Source organism: Somniosus microcephalus, chromosome 7, assembly GCF_052327205.1.
Source record: "Somniosus microcephalus isolate GS21.2 chromosome 7, FLI_Smic_1.0, whole genome shotgun sequence".
Lineage (NCBI taxonomy): Eukaryota > Metazoa > Chordata > Chondrichthyes > Squaliformes > Somniosidae > Somniosus > Somniosus microcephalus.
In genome coordinates, this window is record NC_140993.1 from 71262299 (window position 1) to 71276098 (window position 13800).

Genomic DNA, 13800 nt, shown 5'->3' on the forward strand with positions numbered 1-13800 from the left:
TTAGCTATCCTCCTTGTTGTGTCTCCAGAAATGCGTTGCACAAGACTGTTTTCTGAAAAAAGGATGGCCTTTATACTGGAGAGGACGTTCCCTTTAATTAGCGCCCCCCGGGGCCCGCGCTGGTTGTGTTGCGTTCCTTTTTCCAAACGCTCCGGCCGCCCGCCGCACAATGGGGCGGTCCGACTGAAGTTTGCAATCGGGGCGGCCAAAGGGCGTTGCACGAGGATGTGACGTCATTTTCTGCGCGCGCATCCGGGCGGGCGCTAAACTTTGCGCCGGCGCTAACGGGCAACTTAATTTGGGGCGGGGCGCAAACTGCGCTGCGCCCGGGCGCTACACGCATAGCGCCCGGAAATCACTTCTCTTAAGGCGCTAACTGCTGGCGCAAGCAACTGAAAATCTAGCCCATAGAGTCATAGCGTTTTACAGCACAGAAAGAGGCCCTTCGGCCCATCGTGTCTGCGCCGCCCATCCATCCCTGTCCAGTCTAATCCCATTTTCCAGCATTTGGTCCATAGCCTTGTATGCAATGGCATTTCAAGTGCTCATCCAAATGCTTCTTGAATGTTGTGAGGGTTCCTGCCTCTACCACCCTTTCAGGCATTGAATTCCACATTCCAACCACCCTCTGGGTGAAAAAGTTCCTCCTCAAATCCCCTCTAAATCTCCTGCCCCTTACCCTGAATCTATGCCCCCTTGTTATTGACCCCCCCACTAAGTGGAAAAGTTCCTCTTTATCTACCCTATCTATGCCCCTCATCATTTTGTACACCTCAATCAGGTCCCCCCTCAGCCTTCTTTGCTCCAAGGAAAACAACCCCAGCCTGTTTAGTCTTTCTTCATAGCTGAGGCGCTCCATCCCAGGTAACATCCTGGTGAATCTTCTCTGCACCCTCTCCAAAGCAATCACATCCTTCCTATAGTGAGGCGACCAGAACTGCACACAGTACTCCAGCTGTGGCCTCACCAGCGTTTTGTACAGCTCCATCATAACCTCCCTGCTCTTATATTCTATGCCTCGGCTAATGAAGGCAAGTATCCCATATGCCTTTTTAACCACCTTATCTACCTGTTCTGCTGCCTTCAGGGATCTATGTACATGTACACCAAGGTCCCTCTGACCCTCTGTACTTCCTAGGGTCCTACCACTCATTGTGTATTCCCTTGCCTTATTTGTCCGTCCAAAATGCATCACCTCGCACTTTTCAGGGTTAAATTCCATTTGCCACTTTTCCGCCCATCTGACCAACCCGTTTATATCGTCCTGTAGCCTGAGGCTTTCCTCCTCGCAATTTACCACCCCACCAATTTTCGTGTCATCTGCGAACTTACTGATCATACCTTTTACATTCTCATCCAAATCATTTATGTAGATCACAAACAACAAGGGACCCAGCACCGATCCGAGGTACCCCACTGGACACAGGCTTCCAGTCACAAAAGCAACCTTCGACCATCACCCTCTGCCTCCTGCCACTCAGCCAGTTTAGGATCCAACGCGCCAAGGCACCCTGGATCCCATGGGCTCTTACCTTCTTGACCAGTCTCCTATGCGGGACTTTGTCAAAAGCTTTACTGAAGTCCATGTAAACCACATCCACAGCATTTCCCTCATCCACCCCCCCTAGTCACCCCCTCGAAAAATTGAATCAGATTTGTCAGACATGATTTACCCTTGACAAAGCTATGCTGACTATCCCCGATTAATCCTTGCCTCTCCAAGTGGAGATTAATTTTGTCCCTCAGAATTTTTTCCAATAATTTTCCCACCACAGATGTTAGACTCACTGGCCTGTAATTCCCTGGTTTATCCCTGCTACCCTTCTTGAATAATGGTACTACATTAGCTGTTCTCCAGTCCTCTGGTACATCCCCTGTGGCCAGAGAGGTTCTGAAAATTTGTGTCAGAGCCCCTGCAATCTCCTCCTTTGCCTCCCACAGCAGCCTGGGATACATCTCGTCCGGGCCTGGGGATTTATCCACTTTTTGGCCTGCTAAAACCGCTAGCACCTCCTCCCTCTCGATGCTAATATGTTCAAGTATGTCACAGTCCCCTTGCCCGATTTCTATGTCTGCATCGTCTTTCTCCACAGTGAACACAGATGCAAAAAATTCATTTAAAACCCCGCCTACATCCTCTGGCTCTACACACAGATTGCCACTTTGGTCCCTAATGGGCCCTACCCTTTCCCTGGTTATCCTCTTGCCCTTAATCTATATATATAAAGCGGCTCTTCTGTCTGTCCCGATGTCTGTCTGTCTGTCTGTCTGTCCGCCTGGTCTCTACACGTTTGGAAGTTACAGAGCGTACCGACGCGCGCGTCGCCTCAAAAGAAAGCTTGCGATTCCGGACCGGTCATAGGCGTATTTACGTTTCGGCCGGACAAAAATCCCGCCCGCGGTATCCCAAAAACGTTCAGCGTTCCGCTCATTAGCATCTCATTAGCGACCGTGTGACGTCGAGGTCTTCCGACAGTTGTGTTGAGTGACTCGACGATTGACCAATCCTACGCTTCGGCGACCTGACCGGTCGACCAATCGGTGCGTGTGTGGGCGGGCCTTATCCTTCTGAACCGAGGTGAGTGGCCGCCATCTTGATTTTCCACGATTTTTTCCCCCACACTTTCTGTGTGTTAGGGAACTAAGGTAAATATTTCAATTATGTGTTAGGCAATTAATTAACAATTTATTTTAGTTTTATATTGTGTTTAGCAACCCCCCCCCCCCCTCCTCCTCACCCTCGCGCAGGGGGGACTCGGGGCCTGAAGCTGAAAAAATTTCTCTCTCTCTCTCTCTTTCTTCCCTCTCTCTCTCCTTCTCCTCTTCCCTCGCTCTCCTTCTCCTCTTCCCTCTCTCTCCTTCTCCTCTTCCCTCTCTACTTCCCCCTCTCCGGTGTCGCGGACGGAGCGCGGGCGCGCCGCCCGAAGTTTCCCGCTCGCTAACGGCCTTGCCGGCTCCCGCGGGCCGCTCGCACTGACCGCGCATGCGCCGCCCGCAGCGGCCGTCCATCAGCCGCGCGATACGCGGGGGACCTCAGCAACGGCACCGGACCTCAGGCGCTAGGCAGGGGGAGGGGCCGGAGAGAGGGACAGAGGGGAGTGGGGGAGGGGAGGGGTGGGGGAAGAGGGAGACAGGGAGAGGAGGGGAGGGAGGGAGAGAGGGGAGGGGAGGGAGAGAGGGGAGGGGAGGGGGGGAGAGAGGGGAGGGGAGGGGGGGAGAGAGGGGAGGGGAGGGAGGGAGAGAGGGGAGGGGAGGGAGGGAGAGAGGGGAGGGGAGGGAGGGAAGAGAGGGGAGGGGAGGGAGAGAGGGGAGGGAGGGATAGGACAGGGAGAGGACATGACAGGGAGAGGGGGGACACACAGGGGCAGGGAGACCAAACGCCCCAAAATTGCCCTCGCAACGCGGGGCTCCCCAGCTGGTATACTTATAAAACATCTTAGGATTTTCCTTTATTTTGCTCGTCAGTGTTATTTCATGGCCCCTCCTCGCCCTCCTAATTTCCTTTTTAAGTATGCCCCTGCACTTTTTATACTCCTCTCGGGCTTCTTCCGTCTTTAGTCTTTTGTAACTGCCAAAAGCCCCCCTTTTATTTCTAATGCATTTTTGTATATCCCTTGTCATCCAAGGTTCCCTTTGCTTGTTGGTCCCACCCTTGACCTTTACAGGAACATGTTGGCGTTGTACTCTCTCTATTTCCCTTCTGAAAGTCTCCCACTGTTTTGATGTGGATTTTCCGATAAGCAGCTGCTCCCAGTCCACTTTGGCCAGATCCTGCCGTATCATATTAAAATCGGCCTTCCCCCAATTTAGAACCCTTATTTCCGGGCCGTCTTTGTCTTTTTCCATGACCACCTTAAATCTCACCGAATTATGGTCACTGTCGCCAAAATGCTCTCCTACTAATACTTCCACCACTTGCCCGGCTACATTCCCCAGAATTAGGTCCAGTACCGCCCCCTCTCTTGTAGGACTTTCTACATGTTGGCTCAAAAAGCTCTCCTGGATGCACTTTAAGAATTCTGCACCCTCTAAGCCTTTCACACTCTGACTGTCCCAATTTATATTGGGGAAGTTGAAATCCCCCACTATTATTACCCTATTATTTTCGCACTTTTCTGAGATTTGCCTACATATCTGTTCCTCTGTCTCCCCCTGACTGTTTGGGGGCCTATAGTACACTCCCAGCAAAGTGCTTGCCCCCTTTTTGTTTTTAAGTTCTACCCATATGGCCTCATTAGAGGAACCCGCTAATATATCATCCCTCCTTACAGCAGTAATTGACTCCTTAATTAATATTGCAACACCCCCTCCCTTTTTACACCCCCCTCTGTCTCGCCTGAAGATTCTATACCCCGGAATATTGAGCTGCCAGTCCTGACCCTCCCTCAACCATGTCTCCGTGATAGCAACAATATCGTACTCCCATGTGTTCAACAACAACTTCAGTTCATCCACCTTATTTGCAAGACTCCTTGCATTAAAATAAATGCCTTCCAGCCCTGCCATATTCTCTTTTGCCTTCACATATTTGCTCTGCCTTCCCAGCTGACTTGTTTTTCCCTCTGTATTTGGCTGTAAATCACCCCCTGCTAAAGCTCCACTCTGTACCCCAACCCCCTGCCAAGTTAGTTTAAACCCTCCCCAGCAGTGCTAGCAAACCTCCCCGCAAGGATATTGGTTCCCCTCTGGTTCAGGTGTAAACCGTCCGACTTGTACAAGTCCCACCTTTCCCAGAAGCAGACCCAGTGATCCAGGAAACTAAAGCCCTCCCCCCTGCACCATCCCTTTAGCCACGCATTTATCTGTTCTATCTTCCTATTCCTATACTTACTAGCACGTGGCACCGGGAGTAATCCAGAGATTACAACCTTTGAGGTCCTGCTCTTTAATCCTTCACCTAGCTCCCTAAATTCTTGCTGCATTCTTGTTTTTATATTTTTTGCTAATTTACTTTCATAATCTATCTTCCCTTTCTTAATCAATCTTTTTGTTATTTTTTGCTGTCTTTTAAAGTTTTCCCAATCCTCTATCCTCCCACTAGATTTGGCTACCTTATATGCCCTTGTTTTTAGTCGAATACTATCCTTAATTTCTTTACTTAGCCACGGATGGCTGTCTTTTCTTTTACACCCTTTTCTTCTCAGTGGAATATGTATTTTTTGGAAGTTGTAAAATAACTCCTTAAATGTACACCACTGATCATATATCGTCTTACCCTTTAATCTATTTTCCCAATCCACTCTACTCAATTCCGCTCTCATACCTTCATAGTCTCCTTTATTCAAGCTTAGCACGCTTGTTTGAGATCCAACCTTCTCACCCTCTAATTGAATATGGAATTCAACCATGTTATGGTCACTCATTACAAGGGGATCCTTTACTAGGACATTTTTAATTAATCCTGTCTCGTTACACAGGACCAGATCTAAGGTTGCCTGCCCCCTGGTCGGTTCAGTTACATACTGCTCAAGAAACCCATCCCTAATACACTCAATGAACTCATCCTCAAGGCAGCCCTGCCCAATTTGATTTGTCCAATTAATATGATAGTTAAAATCCCCCATAATTATAGATGTTCCCTTATTACAAGCCTCAACTATTTCCTGATTGATACTCCGTCCAGCAGAGTTGTCACAGTTCGGAGGCCTATAGACTACGCCCTAGTGTTTTTTTCCCCTTATTATTCCTTACCTCCACCCAAACTGTTTCATTGTCCTGATCTTTTGACCCAATATCATTTCTCTGTATTACAGTGATTCCTTCCTTTATTAACATAGCCACCCCACCTCCCCTTCCTTGGAGTGGGAGGGGAAGGATCCAGTTGTCGTGGTCCACGTAGTAACCAACGACATAGGTAAGACTAAGAAAGAGGTTCTGCTGAGGGAGTATGAACAGTTAGGGTCTAAATTAAAAAGCAGAACCACAAAGGTAATAATCTCTGAATTACTTCCCGAGCCACGAGCAAATTGGCATAGGGTCAATAAGATCAGAGAGTTGAATGCGCAGCTCAAGGATTTGTGTGGGAGAAATGGGTTTGATTCATGGGGCACTGGCACCAGTACTGCGGAAAGAGGGAGCTGTTCCGTTGGGACGGCCTTCACTTGAATCATGATGGGACCAGTGTCCTGACGAATCGAATAACTAGGGCTGTAACTAGGGCTTTAAACTAAATAGTAGGGGGGTATAATTCAAGCGAGGGGAAATTTAGAAAGTTAAAGAGAAAGGACAGGGCAATAGTGCAGGGTAGCGATATGGGCAATGAAAACCAGAGTGTGACAGGAAGGGACAGAGCGTACAAACATAAGAGTGCACCAGCAAATAAGGTCAGAGTAGGGAAAAATGATAAAAAGACAAAATTAAAGGCTCTTTATCTGAATGCACACAACATTCGTAACAGGATAGATGAATTGACGGCACAAATAGAAATAAATGGGTATGATCTAATAGCCATCACAGAGACGTGGTTGTAATGTGACCAAGGCTGGGAACTGAATATTCAGGGATATTTGACATTTTGGAAGGATAGACAGAAAGGAAAAGGAGGTGGGGTACCTCTGTTAATAAAGGATGAGTCAGAAGTTCCAGATGTAGAATCAATTTGGGTGGAGGTAAGAAATAATAAGGGAAAGAAGGCACTGGTGGGAGTAGTCTCTAGGCCCCCTAACAGTAGCTACACTATAGGACAGAGTATAAATCAGGAAATAATGGGGGCTTGTAAGAAAGTTACTGCAATAATTGTGGGCGATTTTAATCTTCATATAAATTGGACAAAACAAATTGGCAAAGCAGCCTTGAGGACGAGTTCATAGAGTGTATTCGGGACAGTTTCTTGGAACAATACATTGTGGAACCGACCAGGGAACAGGCTATTTTAGATCTGGTAATGTGTAATGAAACAGGATTAATTAATGATCTCATAGTAAAGGGTCCTCTAGGGAAGAGTGATCATAACATGATAGAATTCCACATTCAGTTTGAAGGTGAGAAATTTGGGTCTGAAATTAGAGTATTAAATTTAAATAAAGGCAATTACAAAGGTATGAGGAGAGAGTTGGCTAAAGTGGACTGGGAAAATAGATTAGAAGGTAAGACGGTAGAAAAGCAGTGGCAGACATTTAAAGAGATATTTCATGAATCTCAACAAAGATATATTTCAGTGAGAAAGAAAGACTCGGACTCGAAGAGAAGGATGAACCAACCATGGTTAACCAAGGAAGTTAAGGATGGTATCAAATAGAAAGAAAAGGCATACAATGTTGCAAAGATTAGTAGTAGGCCAGAAGATTGGGAGCATTTTAGAAACCAGCAAAGGATGAGTAAAAAAATAATAGAGGGAGAAAATAGCTTATGAGAGTAAACTAGCAAGAAATATAAAAACTGACAGCAAGAACTTCAACATGTATATAAAAAGGAAGAGAGTAGCTAAAATAAATGTTGGTCCCTTAGAGGATGAGAGTGGGGAAATAATAATGGGAAACAAGGAAATGGCAGAGGCATTGAACAAATATTTTGTATCTGTCTTCACAGTACAAGACACTAAAAACATCCCAGTAATAGTAGAAAATCAAGGGGCAAAAGGGAGGGAGGAACTTAAAACAATCACTGTCACTAGAGAAAAAGTGCTAGCCAAACTTATGGGTCTAAAGGCTGACAAGTCCCCTGGACCTGATGGCCTGCATCCTAGGGTCTTAAATGAAGTGGCTACAGAGATAGTGGATGCATTGGTTGTAATCTTCCAAAATTCCCATGACTCTGGAAAAGTCCCTGCGGATTGGAAAACCACAAATGTAACACCCTTATTCAAAAAAGGAAGGAGACAGAAAGCAGGAAACTATAGACCAGTTAGCCTAACATCTGTCATTGGCAAAATGCTCGAATCAATTATTAAGGAAGTAGTAGCAGGGCATTTAGAAAATCATAATACAATCAAACAGAGTCAACATGGTTTTATGAAAGGGAAATCGTGTTTGACAAATTAGAGTTCTTTGAGGAGGTAACGAGCAGGGTGGATAAAGGGGAACCAGTAGATGTAGTGTATTTGGATTTCCAAAAGGCATTCGATAAGGTGCCACATAAAAGGTTACTACTGCATAAGATAAGAGCTCATGGTGTTGGATTGGATAGAAAATTGGCTAACTAACAGCAAACAGAGAGTCGGGATAAGTGGATCATTTTCAGGATGGCAAACTGTAACTAGTGGGGTGCCACAGGGATCAGTGCTGGGGCCTCAACTATTTTTAATCTATATTAATGACTTGGATGAAGGAAGTGAGTGTATTGTAGCCAAAGATAGGTGGGAAAGCAAGTTGCGAAGAGGACATAAAGAGTCTGCAAAGGGATATAGATAGGTTAAGTGAGTGGGCAAGAATTTGGCAGATGGAGTATAATGTAGGTAAATGTGAAGTTATCCACTTTGGTAGGAAGAATAGAAAAGCAAAATATTATTTAAATGGAGAAAGACTACAGAATGCAGCAGTACAAAGGGATTTGGGTGTCCTCATACAGGAAACACAAAAAGTTAACATGCAGGTGCAACAAGTACAGGAAACTTTGTGCTATCCGGCACCGACGGGACCGAGCTGTTGCCGTTCCCTCAAAACTGCCGGACACTCCAGCGCTAATGTTTAAAGATACGGAAGCTTTTGAGCTCCGTATCTGTCAACAAACCCTGTTGCACAGCTTCTAAACAGTCCAAGCGTCTCTGTAGCTTATCAACAGCTTCAGCAGATCTTGCAGAGCTTGACTGTTGAGGAAAAAAGCAACGAGAAGAAAAAAAGCAACGAGAAGAAAAAAAACCTAACAAAAACGGCTCCTGATTTTTGCCGGTGGCTCGAGCATTCCGGACAGTTGGCCTCCGGATAACACAAAGTTTCCTGTAATTAGGAAGGCAAATGGAATGTTGGCCTTTATTGCAAGTGGGATTGAGTATAAAAGTAGGGAAGTCTTGCTACAACTGTATAGGGCGCTGGTGAGACCACACCTAGAGTACTGTGTACAGTTTTGGTCCCCTTATTTAAGGAGGGATTTATTTGCGTTGGAGGCAGTTCAGAGAAGGTTCACTAGGTTGATTCCTGGGATGGAAGGGTTGTCTTATGAGGAAAGGTTGAGCAGATTGGGCCTATACTCATTGGAATTTAGAAGAATGAAAGGTGATCTTATTGAAACATAAAAGATTCTGAGGGGGTTGGACAGGGTAGATGCTGAGAGGATGTTTCCCCTCGTCAGGGAATCTAGAACGAGGGGGCATAGTCTCAGAATAAGGGTCGCCCATTTAAGACTGAGATGAGGAGGAATTTCTTCTCTCTGAGCATTATGAATCTTTGGAATTCTTTACCCCAGAGAGCTGTGGAAGCTGAGTCATTGAATATATTCAAAGCTGAGATAGACAGATTTTTGAGCAACAGGGAAGTCCAGGGTTATGGGGAGCAGGCAGGAAAGTGGGGTTGAGGCCGAAATCTGATCAGTCATGATCTCATTAAATGGCGGAGCAGGCTTGAGGGGCCGAATGGCCTGCTCCTGCTCCTATTTCTTATGTTCTTATGTAAGGTGCTTGACATAGTGAGGCTTTAATGAGTAGGAAACAGATTTCCTACCTGTAACCTGTGTATCTGTCATTGTGAAAATAGGTGGTGTACAGAACAGTAGGTGTCCGGCAGTGGTCTTTCCGAAAACAATTAAACAAAAGTTTGATTAAAGCTTGCACTGGGTGAGCAGACTCCTGTTTGGATTGTGGGTTTCACCAATTTTCCATCCTCCTGTTCTGAAGATACTGACTCTCATTGGGGTGGAGCATCAGTTGGAAGCGCTCGTGCCTCCGCGTCAAAACGGTCAGGCCCCGCTCCATAAGCCAGGCTGACGTTTTAGTGATGGAGTGCTGCCTTGGTGGAGGTTCAGTCTTTTGGTTAAACTGAGGTCCTGTTCAGGTGGATGTTAAAGCACCCATGGCACTATTTGAAGAGGAGCAGGGAGTGCTTCCAGTGTCCTGGCCAATATTCATCCCTCAACCACAACCACCAAAACAAATTAACTAATCATTCATCTCATTTGCTGTTTGTGGGATCTTGCTGTGTGCAAATTGGCTGCCACGTGTACCTACAAAACAGTGACTGCACTTCAAAAGTAATCCAAAATAGCCTTTGGGTGTCTCAAGGAAATGAAAGCTGCTCGATCATTAAAGTTCTTTTTTCTTCACTGTTCCCCTGCCTCTGCTTCACCCAAATGGCCATTCTCAGGACCAGGTTGTGGTGACAAGAGATTTGACTGTTGCGGGCATCACAGCTGAAATTAATGCTGTCCTCAGCTGACATGCACACATACGCACTTTCCGCAGGGGTCACTAGAAAGCGACCAGAAGGACACAAACCCAGGGTGATCTTTTTTCTTTCACAAGCTAATCTAATGTTCAGGTCCCAACTGTTGTCTGGTCTGAAATCAGCTAACCCGGCACAGACATAGAGTTGAGCTTTTAGTCCGTAAATAGCCCAATACCGCATCAGATGATGTCCTAACCCACAAAGGGGAGAGGGGAGCTATGAGCTGTCCTACATTCAGAACAAAATAGTTAGGTGCTCAGATTTCTCTTTTTTCCCCTTCAGTTTCAGCCAAATATTCATTGCTGTTCAATTCAATTCAATTTTATTTGCCATATGTAACTAGTACAATGGAATGCTTACTCCCCGTAGGGACACGTTCAGCAAGTAGTGAGAAAAAAATGGAATTCAAAACAGAAATAAAGACCCACAAATGGTCTCCAAAGAGACTGATTCCACATACATATATGGTGTCCTTTGGGCCCACTTCACTGTACAGCTTGCCGACTCAGTTTTCAGAACAAAAGGAGATGTAGGACACCCTGGTGCAGCATAATCACCAATAGAATCATGGGTTCTTTTGAAAAGCTCCCTTAACGGTCGGTAAACACAGCACCTGGTGCTGTACTGAGCAGCACAGAATTCTAATGCTCGATCTCCCATCTCTGGAGCAGTAGCTCAGGTGCTACAATTGGCCTCAGTACTCCTAGTCAAGAAAAAGAGCAAATGTTATGTCCAATTCCAGTTCCTACCCACTGGCCCTTGTTGGAAAGATTGTCTATGCGCATGCCGTTCTGTATTACTTCTAAAATAAATCTTCTGTGGCCTTTCTCACGGTGATTCAGAGGATATGCTGAAGTGTTAAGTCTGACAGCTGATGTGAGATAGAAAGTAAACATGTTGGTCAATGCAAGTGTGTGCTGTATGCAAAACTTTTAACATCGATATACACTTCCTATACACAAACCTTACTTCTGGCTGTCAAGATTTTTTGTCACGATTTTCTGTCAACATTTACCATTGTAAATTGCTAAGTCAACATAAACTAATTTTGGTGTCAACCATCAAATGTAGTTGCAGGCCACTAGGTGGATCAAGTTTATGATGTCATTATTCCAACTCTATTGCCATCTTGTATTCATCAACTGACCATGAGCAAAGCCACAAACAATTTACGAGGATTACAGATGGATATATTTTTGTGCCAGAACAGAATCAAGCTGTTACTACTCATTGTCCGAGCTCACAGACAAAAAATGGTCACTTGGGCAAGGCACTGGAGGCTGGCGTTCAGAAAAGGAGCAGTAAAATTGGAAGAAGAGGGATAAGGAAGGAATATCAAAAATATGGCAGAACCAGCCTGATCAATTTGAAAAACTGATTTTAGAAATAAATGGCAGCAGTGAACTGACTGGGTTCTGACCACTGACAATCAAATCAAGTCCTACCAGAACAATCCACACTGCTCAGTGAAATCATAGTATTGGGCATTTCTGCACAGCCTCTTATTACCTAAGTGGACAGATGATCGCTGCTTCTTTATCTGTGTGTTGAGTTTTTCCGTGAATGGATCGATCTCTGATTTGGAGGTCGGCTGCCAGTGATCTAGTCGTCGTTTGAAGATCTTTTCCGATGTGTTTCTGCTCTGCACATATTCTGAGGGGGAAATAAATAAATTTCACAGTTCAGAAAAGAGGAGGGAGGTCACGTGACCCACCGAGCTCATCCTTTCACAAAAATCTACAATCTCTCCCATTATCCGACCCAAAGACTCTTCCAGGTCCCCAGAAAATGTATAAATTCAGATTTTGCAACACATCAAGGATGGCAAATTCTACAGGAGTTTTTCTTTAAATCCTATTTTCCTGGTTGAATCTCATATCTCTTTCTCTCTTCCAATAACAACTTTCATTTATACAGCACTTTTTATGTATAAAACATCTCATGGTGCTTCACAGATAGGCAGAAGGAAAATGGACGAAGAGAAATTAGGAAGGATGACTGAAAGCTTGGCTGAAGAGAAGGATTTTAATGAAAAAGGGGTGGAGAGGTTTATGGAGGTAATTCCAGAGAATAGGACCCAGGAAGCTGAAAGCTCAGTCACTAATGGTGGGGTGAAGGGAGTGGGGTAATGCACAGAAGGCGAGTTGGAGGAACAGAGTATTTGGGGCTGAGATCAGCTACTTCAGCACAGACTAGGAATTGAACCCAGTGCCTTCTGGTCTGTATGGCCCAGCTTCATTTACATTTTTTATCTACTCTTTTCACACGAAACAGAAGAACTTGCATTTATGTAGCGCCTTTAACATCGAAAATGTCCCAGGATGCTTCACTGAAGCATAATCAGACAAAAATTGATACCGAGCCTAAGAAGGAGACATCATGAGGTGTTACGATAAGTATATTCAGAGGTGGGTTTTAAGAAAGGTCTTGAAGGATAGAAGGAGGTGGAGAGATTTAGGGAGGGAATTCTAGAGCTGAGGGCCAAGATGGCTTTAGGCACGGCCGCCAATGGTCGGGACAAACATGTACATATAAAATGAGGGCCTAGCAAATGTCTTCATCCTTATTTGTTTGGCACAAAATGAATCATTTAACCGGAAAGCCTGGCCAAGCAGCAGCTGGCGGTTCAAATGCCTCAGAACAAGTTAGGTAAAAAGCTTCTGATGAAAGGTCATCGACCTGAAACATTAATTCTGTTTCTCTCTCCACAGATGCTGCCTGACCTGCTGAGTATTTCCAGCAATTTCTGTTTTTATTTCAGATTTCCAGCATCCGCAGTATTTTGTTTTTGTGCAGGTAAAAAGCTTATTCAATGATGCTCAATCCTCACATCTACATCTCCATGCTTGAGGAGGCCTGCGTGGTGCAGCAGATGAGAACATGAGTCTCATACACTTGTCAGTGGGCCTGAGTCCAAAGCACAAACCAAACCACTAATTTGACATGAAATTGTCAGTCTTAAAGTGTGGAAAGGAGTGGCTGGAATGTTAAGTACTGCTGCAATAGGAGTTGATCCTGTCTGTGGTTAGGATTAAGGAAAGCTGTTGTGACTGAGGAGAGAGCGCGTTATTCTGTGCTGTACCTGACTTGGTAATGGGGCAATGTAGAGAGAGCTGTACTTTGCACCTAAGCACTGTTTTACCTGATCCAGGAATGAAGCAGTTTAGAGAGGGGTGTACTCTGCACCTAACCACTTGACCTGGGAATGGGGCAGTGCAAAGGTGTGCTGTACTGGACCCGAAGAAAGGCTTGAAAAATTGATGGCTTTTTCACTAGACAAAGCAGATTACGGGAAGATTTAATGCAAGATTTCAAGATTATGAATGGTTTTGAGAGGGTAAACATGAAAGAATGTTTCTACTGGATGACTGATCAGCAAAGAGGGCAGATTCAAGATCATCACCAGAACAAAATGTTAAGTTAGAAGATTTATTTTCATACCAAGTGTTAGTAGAACAGAGAGTGTTTTACAAGTGGCTACTGAAGC

At 45.2% G+C, this 13800-nt stretch overlaps 1 protein-coding gene across 1 annotated transcript in view; it reads right to left on the reverse strand.

The window, feature by feature from the left end:
- The window catches only part of LOC147114713 (KAT8 regulatory NSL complex subunit 1-like), a 235055-nt gene that overhangs the window by 21761 nt on the left and 199494 nt on the right, over positions 1 to 13800 (reverse strand). The window contains exon 8 of the mRNA XM_085992579.1: positions 11823 to 11966. Coding sequence (XP_085848705.1) covers positions 11823 to 11966 — 144 coding nt within the window. The remainder of the gene's footprint in view (positions 1 to 11822; positions 11967 to 13800) is intronic.